The sequence below is a fragment of the Canis aureus genome, chromosome 22 (genome assembly GCF_053574225.1).
Source record: "Canis aureus isolate CA01 chromosome 22, VMU_Caureus_v.1.0, whole genome shotgun sequence".
Taxonomy (NCBI): domain Eukaryota; kingdom Metazoa; phylum Chordata; class Mammalia; order Carnivora; family Canidae; genus Canis; species Canis aureus.
Window position 1 is genome coordinate 43946873 of NC_135632.1, and position 24857 is coordinate 43971729.

Here is a 24857-nt window from a genome sequence, read left to right on the forward strand (position 1 = left end):
TTATTAATGAGAGACAGAGAGAGAGAGAGAGAGAGGCAGAGACACAGGCAGAGGGAGAAGCAGGCTTCATGCAGGGAGCCCAATGTGGGACTCGATCCCGGGTCTCCAGGATCAGGCCCTGGGCTGAAGGGGGCGCTAAACTGCTGAGCCACCCAGGCTGCGCCCCAATTCAAGTATCTATTAATGTTCACACACAGACATACACACACACATATATATTTAAATGCTCTTCCTAGAACCTACTGTATTTTGCCTCAAACATTTTTTCATTTATTTATTTTTAAGCTTTTTATTTATTTGAGAGAAAGTAAGAGAGGGCGCGCACGAGTAGGGGGAAAGGCAGAGGGGAAAACAGACTCTCTGCTGAGCAGAGAGCCCGATGCAGGCTCCATTCCAGGACCCTGAGATCATGACCCAAGATGAAGGCAGATGCCTAACCAACTGAGCCACCCAGGTACCCCTCAAATATTTTTTTAAGTAGGCAGGGCAAACTTTTTTTAATGCTCCAGTTGAAGGAGCAACTTATCTGACATTAATAAGGCTACAAGAATACATATTGTTATGAATCTATTTATATATAGTTTGAATGCAGGCAAAACTAATCTATAGTGTTTAGGAAAGAGTTATCTCGGTGTTTGAGGGAGTGACTGAAAGGATAGTCCAAGGGGGCTTCTGGTAATCTGTATCTAGATATGAGTGTTTACTTTATAAAAGTTTACTGATCTGTGTTCTCAAGGTGTGTGCGCTTTTCTGTATGTATGTCAAACTCAATAAAAAAAAGTACATAAAAAATGAAAAGCTTATCAAATTGAATGAAAAACTTCCAGACGCCCAATAATACAAAGAGGTACTTACATGTTTTCCCATTACAACAAAGTACAATGTCGTTTACCCAATCAGTATGGTGTTCCATAGATGCTATATATGGATCTTGCTAAAATTGAAAAATTGTAAGAATGTTATTAGTTTATATTACAGGATGGAATATATTACAAATTATAGATATGTTTACATTCTTCAATTAATGTGACAACCTATCTGAGAGAGAGAGAAAGTGTACACATGATCACGTGCACAATGAGTGGGTGGGGAGGGGCAGAGGGAGAGAGTCTTAAGCAGGCTCCACACACAGAACAGAGGCTCCACACACAGAACAGAGCTTAACGCGGGGCCTGAGCTCACAACCCTGAGATCAGGACCTGAGCCCAAATCAAAAGTCTGACGCTTGACCAACTGAGCCACCCAGGCGCCCCCAGAGTAGAATTTCATCAAACATTTGTTGCTTCCATATAACAGACATGAACAGATGTTTTGTTTCAGGAGTTTTATTACTGATGAAAGCCTAGGTTTCTAGGACAAATGCTTAATTTTTATTTCTTAAGTTAGTGAAGGCAACAAGATATGGGCAAGGTACTGCATATGACACAGTGTGCTGCAGGCAGGAATTTCTTAGGAAGGACAGGATGTGAGCAGATTTGCAGGCTGGAGGGATTTGGATCAGGGTGATGGTGAAGGCTCACAGCAGACAGCAGGCCCAGAAATGAAGACTTTGCTGATGACGTAGTGAGGAGCTGAGCCTGACTGCAGAGGGAGATGAACATTTTTGCTCTTAACTTCCTAAGGTCTTTTTACCTTTTGAATTAAATGCTTTCCTCATAATATCGATAGTCCTTCAGGGAAGAACTGGAAGCTCAAGGTTAAAGAGGCACAACCCATGCCACCGTATCAATTCAGTAACTTGAGATTCTTCCATTCCTCTCTTGGCTTAATTACCAGGAGAGGCCTTTTAAAGAAAAGCATTTAGTTACATCCTACACCTAACACAGGCAAGTTCATGACTCTTCAAGGGTGAAGAGAACAGCTCTCTGTAAGTTACGTGAGAAATGATGCTACTCAGTCTTGTCATGAAACGAAGACTGAAAAAAGATGTGTAAGGGCAGGATAGGCAGCTTTCTAGATTCTTTCAGGCTTAAGTTCTTGTGAGCAATTTCCTTAATTTATTTGAAATACTGTCAATTCCCAGAAAGGTGACATTGTGATTCAAATGTGAGATCCAAAAAGTATTTCAAAGCCATAGTATTCTTAGTTCCCATGTTTTTGATACTGGGCCACCACTATTTCCATTGGTTAAAAAATTTAAAGTCCCCTGGAACCAAAGTCCATTTGAAGAAACATTATCCAGCAACTGTGTAGAGTAGTGGCTCTTTTTCAGACAGGACGTCAGACTTGCAGAGCTTGCTAGAGAGACACAGACTTTTAAAACTACAAGGTCAAACACCAGCGTTCTGAAGTGAGACTGGGATATAATTCTCTGTCACTTGCCAGCTATTTAACCATGGGTTTCTCTGAGTCTGTCTTCTCATCTATGAAAGTGAATCATAACAGCTGCCTTGAAGAGTTGTTGTGAGAATTAAAACCACATTGGATAGGAAAGTGCTAAGAGTGTCTAGTATATAGCTAGGAGTGCAATAAATGCTTTCTCCTTTCCTGAATCTTCCTTCCTATGTCATTCAAGATACAGGCATCCGAACAAAATACAAAAAGGCTTCCTTTCCATTTGACTGAGGATTTATTTTTACATAGATTTAAGTCCTTTCTCTGTTTAAAAAAACAGACTTTGAATCTCCTGAAGAATTGAGCATGTTGTCTTTATATTTTTTGTATCAACCTTATATTATCTAATAAGGCCCTATGGATTTTTGGGGTACCCTAATCACTTTTAAATAAAGAAATCAAATGTTTGTTCCAGATTAATTACAAATGTAAAAAAGCATATTCAATCTTTTTTTTTTTTTAAAGCACTAAAAAGGGTTGCCAAGAACCTTTTGGGGAACATACTTAAGACAGAAAAATAAATTGCTGAAAGTAATCCTCCTACCAGACAAATCTCTTTGTTCCTTTGTAGCAGAGAGTGCTTATCAAACACCCAGTTTATGGAGTTTAGCTAAAGTGGTTTTGAATACCCTCCCAGGGGTGTTTTTCTCAGAGGCTTACAGGATTCTGGTTATAGTGTAAAATAATTCACTGCTCAGAAATTAAACCTGAAACTGTGAAAGGTGCCATATTAGACTAAAATTTACTGAGTATAGATTTAAAATGTAAAACTCAATCCCTGCCTTACCTTGTGCTGATTGACACTCCATATTCTTATGATTGAGTCTCGACCGGCCGTGAAAAGTCTGTTCAGTGCTGGATCCAGTTGCAGGGCATTGACTCCATTTCGATTGTACTTCTCCACTTCATCTCGAATAACATAGGAAACCTGATAAATAGGTCCAGATTTGTTTTTTATGAAGTTGTAAGACATGCAATAGCTTACCTAGTAGCCCATCTGAAATTCAAAATCCCATGTTTTCCAATATAAAACTTGTTTTTCAAGTTTTTCAACAAAAACAAACAAAAATGTTAGTTTATTCCGTAGAGACTGAAATGCTGAGAAATGGAGAAGAATGACATTAATGGGACAGCCTAGGCCAGGATAAGCAGGTATAAAGCTAACTTACTGCAACTGCTTCCTAACCAGACTCCTCCCTACTCTTATCTGTCTTGAACCTATTTTCCACAAAGCAGCTGGGGAATCTTTTAAAAATGTAAATTGGAATGTGTCTCAACTCTGCTCAAAAGCCTTTTCAGCTGTTTACTCTCTCAGATTCATGATTTGATCTGAACTCCTTGACTGGCCTCAAGTGCCTTCCTCACTTTTGCCACTGATCTTTGCACACTTGCTAGAGATTTTTGCATACTGTGCCTCCAGATCATCATAGGTGCTGGCCCCTCTGTGCAGAAGCTCTTCCTCCCACTTGTGGCAAATCTACATGTATTTAGATGATGCTTCCTCAAAAAGGCCTCATCTGACCTGCCAAACAAAATGAAGTTTTGTGCTCCTATAATATGCTCAACATTTCCTTCAGAGTGCTCCCCTCTGTTTTGCTCCTGTTGGTAGCCTGTGTGCTCCATTGAAAACCCTAGAGAATTAACCAAAAGCAATTACAAGTAAGAAAAAAGCAGCCAAAAGCAAAACGTTTCTAATCCAATTAAATATCTAGTTAAAAAACTGATGGGGGTGGGAGGGTTTGGGACTCACAATAGGAACAAGAATAAATACCTAGAAGCACATTTTACAAGGAAGATACATAACCAAGGTACATAAAAGAACCACCTGAATAAAGGAGACATGCCATACTGTAGCAGAGGAAGATTCAAAATTAATAATTGTTTCCTTAAATTTGTGAATTTAACCCAACTTTGGTCAGAATCCTATCAGATTTCTTTCTAGAAGTTGAAAAATACAGAGTACAGTATCTCTGGGGGAATATCTAATCATTTTTAAAAATGAAAGGATTTTCTTTAAAGATCTTAAAAGGTGAAGCTACTAGAATTACAATGGAATATCACAACAGGAACATAAAAAAAGGATCAATAGAATAAAACAAGATTTGGGAACATATTTTCCTATTACAAAGTTTTAATTTTGGGATCCCTGGGTGGCGCAGCGGTTTAGCGCCTGCCTTTGGCCCAGGGCGCGATCCTGGAGACCCAGGATCGAATCCCACGTCGGGCTCCCGGTGCATGGAGCCTGCTTCTCCCTCTGCCTGTGTCTCTGCCTCTCTCTCTCTCTCTGTGTGTGTGACTATCATAAATAAATTTAAAAAAAAATTTTTTTTTAAAGTTTTAATTTTGATACAAATGTAGTGTTTCAAATCAATGGGGGCATGACAACCTCTTTAATAAATTATCTAGGAGCATCTAGTGATTCTACTGAGAAAAATTATATCCTTTCTCCAAATCTTAAATCAAAATGAATTTGCATATGAAGTAAAGATTGGAATTTAACAATTCAATCATAAAAATACTTTTTTAAAAAGACAAGCAAATATGTATAACCTCTACATAGAGAAGGTTCCACTAATGTGACAAGAAACAGGGTAATCTTTTCAAAGAAAAAGACCAATGCTGCTCTGGGCAAACACAACTCAAAATCTTCCATATGTACACAACTGCTCACAGCGGCATTATTCACAACAGCCAAAAAGTGAAAACAACTCAAATGTCCACCAACTGATGAAGAGATAAATAAGATACGGTATATCTGTGCAATGGAATATTATTCAGCTATGTAAGGCAGTGAAGTACTGGCACAGGCTTCAACACTGACAGAACCTTAAGAACATGATGGTAAGTTAAAGAGACCAGTTAAAAAAAGCCACCTATTTTATGAATCTATTAACATGAAGAGTCCAGAAAGGGTAAATCTACAGAGAGAGAAAGTAAATCAGTTGCCAGGGGCTAGGAAGAGAGGAAAATGGGGGTGAATACCAATGGGTGTGAGGCTTCCTCCCAGAGTAACAAAAGATTCCGAAATGGTGGTCAATGTACAACACTGTGTTTACTAAAAAGCACTGAATCATATACTTTAAATGGGTGAACTCATGTAAATTTTATCTCAATAAAGCTGTTATTCAGGGAAAAAAATCTGAATGTCAAAAAATAAGATGAACAAGGTTAAAAGGTAAACATCCAACTGGGAAAATAGTGAAATAAATATGAAAGATAAAAATTTACTCTTGAGAACATGCAAAGAGTCCTTACAAAACAGTAAGAAAAAGTCAAAGCTTAACAGAGGAATAAAGATCACAAAGAGGAAATTTTTTTTTTTTTTGAGGAAATTTTTTATGTAGAAAAGAAAACGGCTAACAAACACATATATAAAAACATGAAAAGGCCCAGGGTTCCATGCACAAAGACAAGACTATTGTTTTTGGCCTAGTCTTTTGGGTATGGGTAACTATGGGAGATATTTATATTGAAACCAGCTTAAATTAAAAAGAGAGAGAGAGAGAATTCAACATAAAGATATAAGGATATCTATCAGAACCCAAGGGCAGGAAAGATGGTCATAAGACTCATAAGAGACATTTAAAAAATATTTTCGTGGCAATTCTCTGAAGCCTTCTAAATGTTTTTCACTTCATTAAAGCCCAAATTCCTCACGTGCTTTGGATCTACCCTGCATCTTTACACTCACCTCAAACTAACCACCGCCCCCCTCAGCTTCTTTCATGAGAATCACCCCAAACTCTGTTCTGTTCCTCAAATACATCAAGCTTTTTCCTACCTATTCAGGGCTTCTGAATTTACTGTTCCTTGTGCCAAGACATCCCCCACCTCTATGATCCCCACAGGAATACCTCCCCCTGGCTTTTACCTTGTCTGGCTCATCCTGCCCCTTTAGGTCTTAGCAGAGAAGTCACCTCTTCTGAAAGGCATCCTCCGATCTCCTTCCACCATTACTTACCCTATTTATTTCTTCCACGGTTCTTACCACACTCTGTATTTCTCTTTTTTTGCTATATCTTTTCCCTTAGAATAAAAGCTTCAAGAGAGTAAGGAACTTGTCTGCCTTGTTCCTTCTACCACTGTACCTCATTATAGTGTCTGGCATGGAAAAGACACTTAATAAATATTGTTGCATGAATCAGACACTGGAGAGCCAGCAGGAGCCAAGAAGGCTTCAATGTCAATTTCAATCTCTCTCAATCTCTTTTTCTCTGGGACTCTAAGGCCCCTTGTCTACTTCTCTCAGTACCTTTCTAAGTGGAAACTATGTTGCACGTAGGAATCTTAATGTTCAAATTTCTGGGAGATTATCTGATTGGTCCAATGGGAAAGATCAGAGAATAACAACAGATTGTCAGGTCCTCATCCCAGGTGGAAAGTAATTCTTAGCAAAACAAATTCACACCTACCTCTTCAAGGGTATCTACTACAGATCTATGATTAAAAATGGTAAAGAATTAGAAGTATTCTAGTTGTGAATTTTGGCACACATTTTATAAATGAGAATGCTATTTAATCTTTAAAAACGTTGATGTAGATCTAGACTGACCAATACGGGAAGAAAGCCATGATGTGTGTTTTTTTTTAAGTGAAATATGTATGGTCCAATAGAGTAGTGTATAATAGTTATTGTAAAAATCTTGCAGAATATTAAATGTATGTTTTAAAATAATACATGTTTGGAAGTATATACGTCTATAAAACTACCAGTAGTTATTCCATAGTGATGGAATTATGGTGACTGTCACTCACTTGTGCCTTTTTTATATGGTATGGATGTTTTACAATGGATACATGTTAGTTTTTTGAATTTATAATTTAATTTCTGTCTAAGTAATTCTTGCCTGTATTCAGAAGATCAAATACTGTAGTACTGAAAGGATCATGCCCTGGGCCAAAGGCAGGCACTCTAATGAAAAACTATCTCCCTATTGTCTGGGTAAAACTCCCGTACCCAGTCTTAATTCCTAGGGGTAACTAATTTTAGCTCCTGGTTGCTTCTGAAGAGTTACTGCATTTCTCAAAATATTGTGCTTATCCTACAACCTTCTGGCTTATACATTTTAGACAGTATCTATTTACTCAGGCTATGGTAGACTGGGATCTAGCTCTGGACTAACTCCTCCCTCTACTCTTCTGATATAGATGTATCACAATTTTGGAGTCAATAAATCACCAGCACTACACTGTTTGACATTGCAATTGCTGTCAACTGACTAGACAAGAACTATATTATGAATACATTTCCTTTCTTTAAAAAAAATTTTTTTAAAGATTTTATTTATTTATTCATGAGAGACTCAGAGATAGAGAGGCAGAGACACAGGCAGAGGGAGAAGCAGGTTCCATGCAGGGAGCCCGGTGTGGGACTCAATCTTGGGACGCTAGGATCATGCCCTGGGCCAAAGGCAGGCACTCAACCACTGAGCCACCCATGTGTCTCTACATTTCTTTTCTTAGAGAGCTTTTTGTTTTCCCTGGTATTCTCCCTTTCTTTCCTTCTTCAATGCCTTCCTCTACTTTAACTCCCCTTAATTGCAGCACCACATGAGACATTCTACCAAGACCCCAGACTACCCCATTTGCCCAGAAAGTCTTTCCTCAGAAACACACATCTTTTCACTCTGGTCTAGGCGGGCTGCCCTCTCTGTCTGCTACCACAGTTATCACCTTTGATGCTTCCCTTTACTGCTCTTCTGGGCTGGGTTATAGCTATTGTTTCCTGATTTCCAACATCTCCTTTGTGTGTTCACTCCTCAGTTTTGCTGAAGCACATTCCCAGGACCTTAAGAAACTAACACAGGAAACGGTACACAGGAGGTGACTTAGGCCTCGCAAGCCTAAAAAAGTCTTTACCTTTACACTTGATTTGGCTGAGTGAAGAAGTCCACGTAGGAAAAACGCCTCCGCTTCTAAAGGCATTGCTTTGACTTCTAATCCAGCACCCAGTGTTGCCACTGAATTTAATGCTGTTCTGTTTTCATTCCATTCTAATCTCATTTTCATTCTTTCCTGTACTGCCACATGCCCACCCTCCTCCTCACTCCCAAGTCTTTAGAATCTTCTCTATTTCTTGCTGCTTTATTTATTTCTTGGTCCATTTATCATTAACTTTGCTATGCATAAGAAAGCCCTTTCGATCTAGAAGCTTGTGGCACTTCAGCTCTGGAAAACTTTCTTGTATCAAGTCATTAATAATGACCTCTGTTTCTCTGCTCCTTTTTAAAGCCCCATCAGTCAGATGTGAAACTGATCTCTCACCTTTTATGTATTCTATATTACGGATCTTTATTGTTTTGTTTACTTTTTTAAGACCTTTACTATTTTTTAACTGCTATTAATTTTTTTGGGAAATTTTAGCATGATGGACAAAATAGTAACGGTATCTTCAAAAAGGAAATGACTAAATTATCCATTCTAGGTGGTCATTAAAGAATGAAGATTAAAAAAAAAGAAAAAAAAAGGAAAAAAGAAAAAAAAAGAATGAAGATGAACTGTATATGCTGATACATTCTAAGACATGTCACATTAAAAACTTATTGTTTGGAATGCCTGGGTGGCTCAGTCTGTTAGATGTCTGCTTTTGGCTCAGGTCATAATCCTGGGATTGAGCCCCACGTTGGGATCCCCGCTCAGTGGGGAGTCTGCTTCTCCCACTCTCTCTGCCCTTCCTCTGCTCATGTTCTCTCTTTCAAATAGATAAATAAAATCTTTAACAAAATTTATTATTTATTTGAGAGAGAGAGAGTGTACACAAGGGACAGGGAGAGCAAAGGGAGAGGAAGAAAGAGAAAGAATCCCAAGCAGGTTCCATGCCCAACATGGAGCCAAATGAGAGACTTGATCTCATGACCCTGAGATTGTGACCTGAGCTGAAATCGAGAGTTGGATGCTTACTCGGTGTCCATCGAAAGATGAACGGATAGGGATCCCTGGGTGGCGCAGCGGTTTGGCGCCTGCCTTTGGCCCAGGGCGCGATCCTGGAGACCCGGGATCGAGTCCCACGTCGGGCTCCCAGTGCATGGAGCCTGCTTCTCCCTCTGCCTATGTCTCTGCCTCTCTCTCTCTCTGTGACTATCATAAATAATAAATAAAAATTAAAAAAAAAATAAAAAAAAAGAAAGATGAATGGATAAAGAAGATGTGATTTATGTATACAATGGAATATTACTCAGCCATTAGAAACGACAAATACCCACCATTTGCTTTGACGTGGATGGAACTGGAGGGTATTATGCTGAGTGAAGTAAGTCAATTGGAGAAGGACAAACATTATATGGTCTCATTCATTTGGGGAATATATAAAAAATAGTGAAAGGGAATAAAGGGGAAAGGAGAAAAAATGAGTGGGAAATATCAGAAAGGGAGACAGAACATGAAAGACTCCTAACTCTGGGAAATGAACTAGGGGTGGTGGAAGGGGAGGTGGGCGGGGGGTGAGGGTGACTGGGTGACGGGCACTGAGGTGGGCACTTGACGGGATGAGCACTGGGTGTTATTCTATATGTTGGCAAATTGAGCACCAATAAAAAATAAATTTATAAAAACAAAAAAGAGTTGGATGCTTAACCAACTGAGCCACCCAGATGCCCCTAAAAACTTGTTAAAGAAAAAAACAGGGGGGTGTGTCAGGCTCCCTGCTCAAAGGGGAGTCTGCCTCTCCCTCTGCTCTTCCTCCTTGCTGTGAAAAAGAAAAAGAAAGCAAGAGAAAAGAAAAAAGAATGAAAGCTCTAGGAAGACTTTTGTGCTCAAGCACAAACTCCTCAGTGTTTAAAATTGAGCCTGTGGGTGCTTCACCAATATTTGTTGAAAGAACCGCATCCTATTTTTATCTACAGCCAATTTTTTTTCTTTTTTAGATTTTATTCATTTATTTGAGAGAGACTGAGGAAGAGAGCACATGGGTAGGCGCAGAGGGAGAAGGAGAAGCAGACTCCCCTGCTAACCACAGAGCCCAACACAGGGCTCGATCAAGACCCCAAGATCATTACTTGAGCTGAAGGCAGACGCTTAACCAACTAAGCCACCCAAATGCCCCTGGAGCTTTCATTCTAGTGGAAAAAGAATATAAGAGAAGTCATAGCAAGTTAAGTGAAGTTTGCTTTTCCCTCCCAAGATACAGGTAAGCTTTGCAGGCAGAAGAAATGGAAGTAAGTGAAAGAAAAACAAAGTGCTGAAGATAGAAATAATGAATGAGTGAGCAAAATCCTAGAAAAACCTCATTTAGACAGTCAAGAGTACAGGCAAAGGCAGAGAAGATGAAGACTCCTACAGGACCCTTTTGCCTTAGAAAGGTGGGGGGAAGGGAAGAGCAGAGGGCACCTTTAAGAACTCTGCAAGGTGCAGGAAGCCAGACCTTCAGTAGGAGCTATGCATTTTGGAAGAGACATAAAGGGACTGACAGGAATACGGGGGTGCCCCAACAGCAAGTATACAGTCAGGTTACATTCTTAAGTATTTGTAGCTGGCTTAGTAAGCACTGTTTGATTAATTTCTCCATCTGGGACCCAAAATAAAGAAATCAGAGAGTAGGGATGATCCATGATCTCTATGTGATCTGTCTCTGTATTACAAGCTAAAATACCCCTAGAGTTACTGGTAATGTGCCAGAGGGTATAAGCAATCAGAAGAAAAACTATCCTTGATAATTTTAATTTCATGATAATCAGATTAATTTTTTGTTGCCGACATAATAAATTACCACAAACTTAGTGGCTTTAAACAACTCTCATTTATTATTTCACAGTTCTGAAGGTCATAAGTCCAGGATGAGTTTGGGTGGGTCCTCTGCTCTCACAAGGCTAACATCGACAAGTGTTGACGGGTCTGAGTTCCTTCCCAGAAGCTCTAGGAGAGTTGACCTCCAAACTCATTCAAGTTGTAGGCCTGAAGGTCCTGTTTCCTTGCCAGCTATCAGCCAGGGGTCCAACCTTACTCCCAGAGGCTGCCTGCAGTTCTTCTCATACTATCTCTGTGCCCCCTCTTAGAAGAAAGGGTCCCTCTAGTGCCTCAAATCTGACTTTTGCATCCACTAGGAGAACATTCTCTGTTTTTTAAGGGTTCACAGGATGAAACTGGGCCTGCTGCGATAATCCAGGAAAATCCTTTCTTTAAGGTCTATAACCTTAATTATATCTGCAAGTCCTTTTTTATCATGCAATATAACATATTCACAAATTCCAGGGATTAGGGCATGGGCATTTCCTTTGGGGGTGTGTGTGTAATTCTACCTAACAGTAACAATTTTTTATATGAAAACAAATATGGATATATCATGGAATAAGTACAAAATTCACAATCTCTTTACGAAAAGAAAGGATACTTCGAAGCCTTTCAGACTCACAATGGAGGCACTCGGCTATTTCCCCAAGCCCTCCCCTCTTCCCCAGTGCATGCTGACTCACCTCCACTAGGATGTCTAACAGGCATCTTAATTGTGCATTGCCCAAACCAAGCTCCTGACAGTCCTCTCCAAACTAGCTTTTCCTTTAGTCTCCCTCACTGAGGGCTGTTAATGGCAAATCCATTCTTCTAAGTCTCTTAGGTCAAAAACCTTGGTGCCCATTGTTATTTCAGTTTGTTTCATCTCATATCCTGTCAGTAAGTCTAGTCTTCCAAAATGTAACTACTTCTTACCACCCTGTGTGCAGCACTATCCCACAGCATCTGGATTTCTTAAATAGCTACTGGTCCCCCTGGTTCTACCCTCCCTCACCTTCAGTCTGTTCTAAATACAGCAGCCAGGCTATTAAAACATATATATATATATATATATATATATATATATATATATATATATATATATATATATATATATTCCTCTGCTCCAAATTCACCAACTGCTTCCCATCTCACTCAACAGCAAAAGCCAAAGCCTTTCTATGACCTGTAGTGCTCTAAAAGATCTGGCCTACAGTTACCTCTCTGATTTCATCTCCCGTTCCTCTTCCCACACTCCACACCAGTCACGATGCATCATTAGCGTTCCACAAATAAGGCAGATACATTCCCAATCAGGACTTTTGCATCTGATATTCTCACTGGAATGCTCTTCCAGATGGCAATCTCATTTCCTTCAGATCCCTACTCTAAAGTCAGCTTCTCAGCATGGCCTTCTCTGACCACCACAAGTAAAATTTCACTTCTCCCTTCTTTTACTGCTTATCACTAACCATTTTTTTTTAAACCTTTAAAGCTTATTTTCCGCCAACATTATACTATGAAAATTTTGAACACATACAAAAGCTGAAAGAATTACACACCAAATGTCCATATATCCACATCTATTCTACAATTGACACTGTTGATATTCGCTTTATCCCATACCCATCCAACCATTTGATCTGTTATTTTCAATGCCTTTCAAAGTAACTTGCACATCATCAATACCACTTCCCCCTAAGTACTTCAACATGTATATCATTATCTAGTTTATTATTTATTTATGGCTCCTTTAAGGTAAAATTTACATACAATGAAATGTAGAAATCTTAAAGTACATATATACGTCTAACAAATATATGGATCTATAGAATACAGACCTCTACCAAGACACAAAGAACATTATTACTACCCTAGAAAGTTCCCTCCTCTGCATCCCAACCTCTACACCCCATTCCTAGGCAATCTAGATCTGACTTTTTTCATCATAGATTAGTTTTGTCTGTTCTATAACATTCTTTAAATGGAAGTGGAATCATATAGCTCTTTTGTGTAAGGCTATTTCCAGCTATCAGGCTAAATCAGGCTAAATGTGGCCAAGAAAAATTGGCCAAATATTAGTAATTCTCACATCGGTTTTCCCTGTTCAATCTGGTGAACCATTACTTTCTACTGTACGTAATTTCAAGAGTGATTTTTTAAAAATATTTTATTTATTTATTCATGAGAGATACAGAGAGAGAGGCAGAGGGAGAAGCAGGCTCCCTGTAGGGATCCCGATGCAGGACTCAATCCCAAGACCCCAGGATTATGGCCTGAGCTAAAGGCAGATGCTCTGCCACTGAGCCACCCAGGTGTCCCACAAGAGTGCTGATTTTAAGAAGTATTCTAAAAAACAATCTTGCAGATAAAAACAGGACATCTTCTAGTGTGACTACTCCTAGTCTGGGGTGGGGTGGGGTTAGTAAAAAAAAACCACCCATGGTCCTAATCCATGCCAAAGCCTATTTTTGTAAACAAAGTTTTATTGGAACACAGCCACCTATTCATTTAGGTATGGTCTATGGCTGCTTTCACGTTGTAATCACAGAATTGAGTGGTTATGACAAAGTATCGTGGCCTGCAAAGCCTAAAATACTTACCACGTGACTCCTTAGAGGCAGTTTACTAACCTCTGTTCCATCGGATGCCACCACATTGGTATAAATTTTTTACTACCCATCCTACATAAAAAGTAACTCATTTTGGACATACAGCTAATTTGAGAAGCCAGGATTTGGCATCATTCTACTTCCTTTAAAAAAAAGTCTCAAAGATTAAACAACCAACCCAGAACTGGGATTCTAAATCAGAAATAAGGACCCATTATTTAAAAAAAAGAATCGTGTCTCCATTTGTACTTAAGCACTGTTCTCTTTTGCAAAAAAAAAAAAAAAAAAAAAAAGGAAAAAAAGAAAAGAAATAAGGACCCATACTGAACTCTGAATAGAAATAACTAAATATTTGGCAAAGAAAGAAGGTAAGTACTGAAGTACTGATAGAAGAGACTTTTGCTGGTTACCTCTCCATCCCCCATTTCTGCTCCCAATATTTTCCTCAACGCAAGCAAATCCTAGAAGAAAATGTACAAGAGCTACTTATGAGACTATAGCCTTGAATACTGCATGAAAGGACATGAAGACTGGAATGGGACAGACACCATGCCACCAAGAGGGAAAGCCTAGAGCTGGGAGTTTGGGAATAGAAGATAACTCATAAGCAGCCCAATAGTAAAGCTGACTTTATAACACTTCTTAGATTAGAGTCACAGTAAACCTGCTGGTTCAGGATTTGCATGAAACCAGCACTACCTCTTTGACTTTTCATTTACCTGAGCCAATGCCATGTCTTTTATTATGTGAGCCTGGTAAGTTGGACTTGGGGTCATTTCCAAGGAAAAGAATCTCGTTACAGAAGGCCTAGTATGTGTATGCTTGAAACATCACTGGGTACTAGAGCATGATTGTTGCTCCTATACCAGAATAGCAGTGACAACCTCATACCCAGAATTCTGTAGCAAGTGAGGGAAGAGGCCGTTGAAGGAAAGATGGAAAGAGAGAGAGGAAGAAGGACAGAGAAGGAGGAAGGAGAGAAAGGGAAAGAGAGAAAGAGAGTGAGCCAGCCAATAGACTTTGGATGCTGGAAAACCATAATAGTAAGGGATCACCAAAGAGTGAAATGATTTGTTTTGACACCTTGATTATCAGGAAAAAAAATCTACAGCACATATCTGAATTCACACATTTGAATGTCTCATCATATTTCTGCCAATCATAAATCCACTCCTTCCCTTCATACTCACCTCCAGGCTGCTTAGAAGTTGAGGACGGTAGGACATGTGTTCATTCTTCATTATGTCTATAATTAATAAGCAGTATATCTGGACCCCTCTCCACTGGTTATTTATAAATATTATAAGTCTCAAGGGTTCTTTTTGGCCTACAATTTAATAATGAGGCTCAGGGCTACTGCCTTTTGGTATAAGACACTGATTGTCAAGAGGCAAAATATAATTATGTAGCCATATATAGTTTTTCTAAAATGTTTTTTATTTATTAAAACAAAGAATGTTGTAAAAAGCTCAAAAATATAAAAGTTTACATATATTTTAAAATAAAATATACCCCATTTTTTCCTTACCCATAATCACATAATCTAATACATAGAAATAATCACTGTTAATAAATAGCCTTCCAGACTTTTAAAGACACATTATTTCCTTTGTGAAAATGGGACTATGTTATGTTGACTTGTTTTTTGACTTCTGGACACCTTTCCTTTTTAATAATACAGATCAAGCTTATCTTTTTAACAACTGCAAATTAATCCACTACATAAGTGTACTTAATTTATCTGCCAAGTGACTATCGATGGACATTGAGATTTTTTTTTCACAATGACAGAAATCCTAAAATAAACACTACTGAACAACTAGAGAAAGATATACGCATATGCACTTTAAAATTTTTAAATTTTATTTATTTAATAGAGAGGGTGTGCATGCACGTGAGAGAGAGGGAGAGGGAGAGACAGACACAGAAGCTGAGGGACAGGCACAGGGAGACTTTCCACTAAGCAGGGAGTGCAACAACAGGAGCGTGACACATAGCGCAACCGATCCCAGGACCCTATCCTGGAATCACAAGACCAGAGCCTCTGAGCCTCTGAGCCGAAGGCAGACATTTAACCGACTGAGCCACCCAGGGGCCACTCATACACGCTTCTCTAAAACAATTTTTTAGATGAGGAATTGTTTGGTCAATGGGAATGTGTATTTAAAATTTTGACAAACAGCAAGATACTGAACAATATATACTATGACTTTGTGTAGCGTAAAAAAGAAAAAAAAAATCATGTAAGTTGGTACATATGCACAAAAGGTATAGAACATTGGTTTTCAACCAAGGGCAATTTTACCCCCTAGCAAACATTTGAAAAGTATTTAGTTATTTTTGGTCAACACTGGGGATATGCTAATATCTAGTAGACAGAAGCCAGGATGATGAAAAACAACTTATAATGCCTAAGACTCTCCCCACCCCCCTAAAGAATCATGCAGCCCAACATGCCAACAGTGCTCAGAGTACAAAACAAACAAACAAAAAAACAAAACTAAACTAAAAACTGGTCTAGGATTATATATCACATCATCTACAGTAGCAATCTTTGAAGAGTAGAGGACAATTATTATTTACCTTTGTATTGTTTGTGGAGTTTTTTGCACTAACTTGTGCATTAGTTTGAAAAACACTTCCAGGGGATCCCTGGGTGGCGCAGCGGTTTGGCGCCTGCCTTTGGCCCAGGGCGCGATCCTGGGGACCCGGGATCGAATCCCACATCGGGCTCCCGGTGCATGGAGCCTGCTTCTCTGCCTCTCTCTCTCTCTCTCTGTGACTATCATTAATAAAAAGGAAAAAATGAAAAACACTTCCATAACAAAAGTTCTCTTTCACACTGAAGATACAAACAAAAGTTCTCATTCATTTGGGGAATGTAAAAATTAGTGAAAGGGAATAAAGGGAAAGGAGAGAAAATGAGTGAAACTATCAGTGAGGGTGACAAAACATGAGACACCTAACTCTGGGAAATGAACAAGGGGCAGTGGAAGGGGAAGTGGGTGGGGGTTTGGGGTGACTGGGTGTTATGCTGTATGTTGGCAAACTGAAGTCTAATTATATATATATATATATATATATTTTTTTTTTTTTTTTTTTTTTTTTTTTAAAGTTCTCTCTCACACTGAGATACAATCAATCTCCGTAGATTCTCAGGTTGGTCCTATACCTTGGGGACAAATTCTGAAAGCAGCTAACAAGATTTACTGAATCTTTTTTTTTTTTTTAAGATTTTATTTATTTATTCATAAGACACACACACACAGAGGCAGAGACACAGGCAGAGGGAGAAGCAGGCTCCATGCAGGGAGCCCGATGTGGGACTGATCCCCCGTCTCCAGGATCACACCCTGAGCCGCAGGCGGCGCTAAACCGCTGCGCCGCTGGGGCTGCCCGATTTACTGAATCTTCTCTTCAGAGGCTAATCTTAGTTCTTTTGACACTCTTCATAGGAAATTGTTACTTCACCAATCTGATTGTTAGACCTATCAAGAACAACGTACTAAGTGCTGAACCCCAAACTAGTTTTGTACTCTGACCAGGAAAGAATGGAATTATTTCCCTCATTCAACATGTAATGGCTCACATTCAGCTATTAAAAAACTCAATTTTTCCATACACACTGTGGTGAATTTACATTTCCTCATCTTATACTTTTATATGGCCTTTTAAATTTAAATGCAAGAAACTGAATGCCTGATTAACTCTCCTTACTACCCAAGGAGTGTACCACTTTAGTGTCTAGAATACAATTAAGACAATTTTGATTTACATTTTAGTGCACAGCACACATTCTCACCCACCTGGCTTGGACGCTGGGATTCTGTTACTGATGTACTTAAAAATCACCTAACAGGGTAAGCTATTTTAGATTCTTATTAATTTCACTCAATTCGGAGATACCTAGTGAATGCCTGGGACATTGCAGTGATCAATGATATCAATAAAACAAGTAAGTGAACTGCCCAGAAGACAGTGGCCTACAGCCATTGCTGGGGTTACCTGACTGAAGGATCACTTTGTCCTGTTTACCTACTCAACAAACTATTTCCACCTGTGGAACTACATATAATGCTGTTTCATAAAGAGACCTTTATTCCTATACTGTCACAATTTTTTGCCTATCTTTGTGACTAAACTAAGTGCTCAGTAAACGCTTAATGAACAGATGCACAGTCACTGACTCCTATATACAATATACTTGCAGGCAAACAGCTGTAATAGGGCTTTTACTCCTTGCACCGCTGAAAATAATAGGCAGCACTAACTCTTGAGGGTATCCCAAATAAAGGTGGATTCACGAAGGCATAAAGAAAGAACACACAGAAGGGTTAGATAACTCTTTACCCTTGGATAATAAATCTTTAGAAACTGAAAAGAAAGAATCGAGGATGCACAATGAAGATGAAAAAAATTAATAAAAATAATTTCCCCACTAATACCAGCACACTCCCACGTCGTTTCCATCTCAAAGGGACAAAGCTTCCGGAGGGGGGAAAAAAAAAAAAAGCGGAGGGCTCCCACGTGCCGCATCCTCCGCAGAAACCCCGCAGGGCCCTCTGCGCCCCGCTGCCCCGCCACGCCCCCGCACAGGCGTTTTGCCCGCCCGCCAGGGAAGTGTCCGCAGGCCTCGGCTCAGACGCCGACAGGGAGAAAAGCAAGGGAAGGAGGAGGCAGGTGGGCGGGAGACGAGTCCATCCAGATCCCGCAAACTCAAGCCTGCGAGAGAGCTAGGGTCGGTCAAGCCCGACCTCGGAACCGCTCACCCAGGGGTCCCGGGACAGGGCTCCGGAGGGCCCAGCCAGGCGCCCCCCGCCCCTTCCTCAAGCCGTTAGCGCCGCGGCCCCACCCCTCGCCGCCGGCCGCGCCCCGTCCCGCTGGCCCCACGCCGCTACCCTAGCCGACCGCGGCTCGAGGCATCGTTAGCTGGAGGTGGGCGCCGGGCGGCAGGCCGCGTCCGGGGGACCGAGGAGCGGGACTCCCATACCTGCACTTTCCTCCGCCCTGCCGTGTTCTGCCGGTGATGGGCCGCCATCTTGCATGTTGACACTCCTACGTCACTTCCGGAAGCGTCTCCCACCGGGCGGATGTCCCTCCTCTTCCCCTTTAGCCAAGGGCAGGTGGTGAAACCGAGGTCGAGCTGCTCTCGTGTAGTTAAGGCTGTTGTGGCCCTGGCCGGTGGCTCTCTGGTGAGGGAGAAGCACCTAAAGGCCGTTGCGGAGAGACAGCCGCTTTCCAAACCGAAGGAGCGGTTCGACTTCAGCTCTGTGGTCTTAAACCATGGGTTGTGCTGCTCTCCGGGGCGCCTCCTCCAGGTCCAAGCAGGCATAATGAAGACGCTCAAAGAACGGATGCTGGGGGTGCCCGGGTGGCCCCAAGGTTTAGCGCCTGCCTTCGTCCCGCCCAGGGTGTGACCTGGAGGCCGGGGATCGCGCCCCACGTCGGGCTCCCTGCATGGAGCCTGCTTCTCCCTCTGCCTCTTTCTCATGAATAAATAAATAAGATATTAAAACACACACACACACACACACACAAACTGGATGCTGCACGTGGAAGACTTAGACACCCCTCAACCCCGCCCCAACTTTCCTGGGCAGCCCAGGGAACATACAGATTTGCCATGAAGTTCCTAAAAACGGAGAATTAGATAAATTGGCTCTAAAGGAGAAATAGAAGGGTTTGCAAAGAAGGTGGCCCAATACCTACAGGAGATGCAAAGTTAATATTTAAATACGAGATAAAAGGATGTGATAGGAAGATGAACATTAAAATTGTTTCTAGAGACAAGTTTCTAAGTTAATCCTGGAGGAGTTGGGGGCTAATACCTGGTTTAAATCACCTGTTATACTGGAACAGTTAGATCTGGATGAAAATTCGACTTCAGAATGCTTTCCTGGCACTAATTATAGGTGCCAAGGACAGTCAGACTCCTTGTGAAAGTGAATTCTATAGAACTGCACTGCCATGTACAGCATCAACTAGGCACCTGTGGCTACTGAGCACTTGGAATATAGCTAGGTCTGAGGCACCTGGGTGGCTCAGTCAGTTGAGCCTCTGCCTTGGGCTCAGGTCATGATCCCAGGATCCTGGGATGGGGTCCCACATCAGGCTCCCTGCTCAGTGGGGAGCCTGCCTCTGCCACTCCCCCTGCTTGTGTTCCCTCTCATTCTCTTTCAAATAAACAAAATATTTTTTAAAAAGAAAGAAATACAGGCACCTGGGTAGCTCAGGGGTTGAGCATCTGCCTTTAGCTCAGGGCATGATTCCAGGTCCCAGGATGGAGTCCCTCATCAGGCTCCAGGTGAGGAGCCTGCTTCTCCTTCTGCATGTGTCTCTGCCCCTCTCTCTGTGTCTCCAATGAATAAACAAAATCTTAAATATATATATATATATATATATATATATCGAATTCAAACAGATATGATGAAATTAAAATACCAAATTTCAAAGAGAGGATAAAAAAAAGAATGTAAAAATATTAATAATTTTTATACTGATCTCACTTTGAAATGATGTCTTGGAAATACTGGTCAAATAAAATAGTAAGATATTTCTTTTAAGTTTTTATAATGTGGCTGATGGTGTATTTGAAGATATATATGTAGCTCACATATTTCCACTGTATTGTGCTAGTATAGAGTCAGACAAATGCCTTTTTAAATTAATAAAGAATTGTGAATTAGAGGAGTAGGAACTGATAGCAGAAAGCTTTAAGCAAAATTGGCAGTGATAACTTGTAGATAAATTACGTATACTACATTTTCTTACAGACACATTCATTCATTTATTCATGTATTAATTCAATAAAATACTATTTAGCATCTATTAAGTGCCAGGCAATATATTAGGTGCTGGGGATCCAGTGGTGAGTGCACATAATCATAGTACTTAGAGTCCCAGAGTAAGACAGGAATTAATTAAACACATAAATGAATATGGAATTAAGTACAGTGAAGAAAAATGGTTATAAGACAGGAAAGAATCCTTTAGTCCAGATCTGAGGATGGAGTTAATTTGGCAAGGAGAGGGAACAGTCTGGGCAAAGGTCTTGTGGCAGGAGGGAGCATGGAACATTCCAAGAATTAAAGACCAATGCTTAGAGTTCAGAGAACAAGGGGAAGGAAGAGGCAGAGGCCACACCCAGCAGGGTCTGTTAGAGCAATAGGAAGCTGTTGAAGGAATTTTTTTTTTAAAGATTTTTATTTATTTATTCATGAGAGACACATAGAGAGAGGCAGACACAGAGGCAGGGGGAGAAGCAGGCTCCCCATGGGGGGCCTGATGTGGGATTCAATCCCAGGACCCAGGGATCAAGAACTGATCCAAAGGCGGGCACTCAACCACTGAGCCACACAGGTGAAGGAAATTAAACAGGAGAGGGAAAGAATTTAAACAGGAGGGGGAGGGGAATGATAGCATTTTTTTTCTTCCTAATGTTTATTTAAATTCCAGTTTTGATTTGCATTGTAAAAGAATGATTCAACAAATGACTATTGAGTGCCCATGATGAGCCAGGCATTATTCTTCAGGTTTGTTGCTCTGCACAATATGGTGGTACCTGCCAGAAACAGATTGTGAGGTTGTTTGGGTCCCACTTTGGACCTGAAGAACACTGAAGTCATGAAGTCCTTTTAATGTGTAGCCTTGTGTGTCTTGAAGTTCACTTTGCCTGAAAGGAGAGTTGGCCTTGGGTAATAATTCATGGTGCAAGGCTAATTGTTTGGCCAGGTGGTCAAGGACATTGGAAAGAGCAAGATTGGAAAACTGATGACAAGGAATATTTGGGAAGGGATATGCTGATGGACCTAGCAGAATGAATCTTATAAATCCTATGGATGAAATGAACTGCTCTGGGAGGAAACTCAGCCTCCTTTTCCAGGCTCAGTGCTTGCTCAGTGGAATCATGAATGAAATGGAATTGATAGCAGGATTGGAACTATGCCTATGATCACTAAACCACTATTGAGTGTTGAGGTTGCCAGCAATAATGACCAATTCTGAATTGGTGAGATACCCCCTGCTCCAGGAGAACCAGCCAATCACATGGAGGCAAGTCAATTCCTTTGGTCCCACCCAACTATTGAGAGAGAATAATTATTTGTCCTCTCTGAAATATGTTTACTCTAGATTTAGATTTGCTTACCTGCTTGCTGTGCTGGGGATTTATTGACTGTTTTATACACAGTCATTGTGTCTGACACCATATAGCTTCTGACCAAGAACTCATCTGTAATGAAAGAAGTAATGCAATGGGCTATTGCCCATAGAATTCATTGGTCTAATTGTACTGTTTATCACCAAGAAGCATATGTCTTATTGAAGACTTAGTTATGATGCCTTCTGGGATATAACCCTTCTTGCAGCATTGGCTTTGAACTAGTGTCCAATATTTGGGATTTTTCTTTCATGTCTTTGCTGTCTATTGCTGTATAACTACATCAAAACTTAGTGATTTAAAACAACTACAACATTTACTTTGCTTACAAATCCATAACTTGTGCAGGACTCAGGATGGTTTATCTCTGTTCCACTTTCCACTTGATGCCAGCTAGGACAGCCAAAAAGTTGGGGGCTAAAATCATCTACAGTTTCACTCTTTTATATGTCTGGGGACTGATGCTGAACACCTACTTGTAGCCTTTCCACAGCGCTATTTGGTTCCTCACAACATAGTAGCTGGATTCCAAGGGCAAAACATCCCCAGAGAAATCAGGATGGAAACTATAATGCCTTTCTAAACCAACAATGGAAGTCCTGTAGTGTCAGTTCAAAACCACATTCAGTTCATTAGGACTTAGTCATTAAGGCTGGTTATATCAAAGGAGACTCCTTTTCTTAATGGGAGAAGTGTTAAAGAGTTTGTGGATATGTTTTAAAACTATCAGGCTTCCATATGCAAAATTAATGGATTTAGGAACAAAGGATATTAAAGGACTTTTTTTTTTTTTAAACTGCCAGTCTCTGAGATTCTGGGTTTTGTTGGTTTAGAAGTTTGTTACCAAAGAAAGGAATTCTTCTAGGGGCAGCCCCGGTGGCTCAGCGGTTTAGCACTGCCTTCAGCCCAGCTCCAGCGTGATCCTGGAGACCCAGGATCGAATCCCACATCGGGCTCCCCGCGTGGAGCCTGCTTCTCCCTCTGCCTGTGTCCCTGCCTCTCTTTCTCTCTTCTCTGTCTCTCATGAATAAATAAAATCTTACAAAAAAAAAAAAAAAGGAATTCTTCTAACAAAGGTTGAGAAACGGTTCCATTGATTTGGGGGTGAGACTGGCATCTAACCATTTTGTGTGTCTTGTGTCACTTGGAGAGACTAAGAGAGGAAAAGAAGAACAAGGTTATGGTATTGGCTGGAGTGATTCACCCTATCATCAAGCAGAAAGAGGTTTGTGCTTTATACCTTTAAACACATAGTTCTATCAAATACACAGATTCCTTAGCAATGAAGTTACTGGCTGAAGGTAAAGGGAACACAGAATGGCTGGTGGAGAAAGAAGTCATGAAGGGTGGTGAAGTCCTCATGATCAGGGGAGGAAATGAGAGCGGGTATCTTGTGCTTCCTTTCTTGAAGAGTATCATGTACACTTTTATGTGTCTTAATTTTCATTTTCTTGCCCTCTATTTCACTATTGTATATAGGGTGTGCTATTGTTGGTAAAGTTCATTATTTAGCCTACAAATTGCAAAGGACTGGATATCAACTAAAGCTTCTGGACTTAGAAATGGACAGATGGATGTGGTAACTTTCTTGGAGGGTGATAGAATGAGTGCATCTTTGACTATATGAAGGATATTTGCAATATTTTAAGTAGGAACTTTTTTGGAAGTGTAAGCATTGAAAGCGGTGGTTGTATCAGTGTTGGGCAGCCAAAGGGATGACTTTGAGTTAGACACTTTTGTGGTTTTATTTTTTGCTCTCCACCATTTAAGTTCTCTTAATGTGTTTGGGGATACACCCACCGTGTATCTCGGTGGTGATGAGCACTGCTTACAGAAAGTGAGAAAGACGGTTACTCACTTTTTCTAGCCTTCTTACAGCAAGAGTGTAGGCATGTGACCTCAGCTTGATCAGATGACATCTTGAACTGCAGCTCTATGAGAAATCTGAGCCAGCATGTTCAGCTAAACTGCTCCCAAATTCCTGATCTACAGAAACTGTGTGAGATAGTGTTTATTGTTTTAGGTACCTTCCTGGTGGGATAATTTGTTATGCAGTAATAGACAACTGATACACCCTACGTCCTCCTTAAGAAGGGAATATGTCACAGCATCTTCATAGCTGCAAATATATTTTTACTCTAGCCTCTGCATCACTATTTCATTTTTTGTCTTCTCTGATGTAACTGCAAGGAGGCTTATCCTGACAGAACTCCTTCACCAATCTTAGTACTTCCTGCATGGGCAGATTGGCATTTTTATTCAAAATGTAAGAAGGCTTGACCCCTATTATATTGTTCTCAGATTTTGAGACCTCTGCCTAAGGTCCTAGATAACATAAGAACTTTAGAATCCTGAAAAAAAAAATCCGCACACATATTAAATAAAAATGCAATAAATTTAAAAAGTAAATTAGGGTTCTAGAAGGCTTCTACTTCCAATTAAACCAGATATGTTCCTTTTTAATCTTTCTCTTGAGGTTGATCCTGTCAGTTATTCATATGCAGTTTCTTTATCTGTACAATGGAGTAACAAGGGTACCTATCTCATGTGGTTTTTATGAAGATGAGATAATCTTATGTATATACCACACATACCTGGTATGTAAGAAATATTCAATATATTTTATGTATCATTTTTAATCATCACCTTGCTCAGGAAACATTGCCAAAGTGCTATATTTTCCTAGGGTAGATTGTCTCAGAAATTTTATGTAATGTAGGCTCTTTCATTTTTTAAAGTTTTCAAACCAACTTGAAATTTCATATCTTTTGTTCTTGCCTCCTCTCTTGTTCTCAAAAGCCTGGAAAAAGATCTGTGAAATGATGAGGACTTTTTACAGCTGGTCCTCATGATTAAATCCATTTTTTTCTGGCTCCATGATCAGTCCAATTATTGAACAAAGTAAAGGTAACCAGGTATGTCTTTGTACCATACCCCAGATTTGCCATCACCAGGGGGAGACGCAAATGTTGTCATGTTTTTTGTATTAATTGTTTAAGAGGAATTAATAACGTTTTGAAAATTCATTTACAAACATGAAACCCTATAGA

The 24857-nt window shown here is 40.2% G+C and overlaps 1 protein-coding gene across 2 annotated transcripts in view; it reads right to left on the bottom strand.

Moving 5' to 3' along the window:
- The window catches only part of WDR48 (WD repeat domain 48), a 49848-nt gene extending 31058 nt beyond the window's left edge, over positions 1 to 18790 (bottom strand). For both annotated transcript variants that reach the window (XR_013361519.1, XM_077865737.1), the window contains exons 1-3: positions 18640 to 18790; positions 3122 to 3262; positions 856 to 934 (exon numbers count right to left, since the gene is read on the bottom strand). Coding sequence is in view for 1 of the 2 variants with exons in the window: in XM_077865737.1 (XP_077721863.1) it covers positions 856 to 934; positions 3122 to 3262; positions 18640 to 18687 (268 nt within the window). In the remaining variant the exon portion in view is untranslated. The remainder of the gene's footprint in view (positions 1 to 855; positions 935 to 3121; positions 3263 to 18639) is intronic.
- Between the last annotated feature and the right edge of the window lie 6067 nt (positions 18791 to 24857).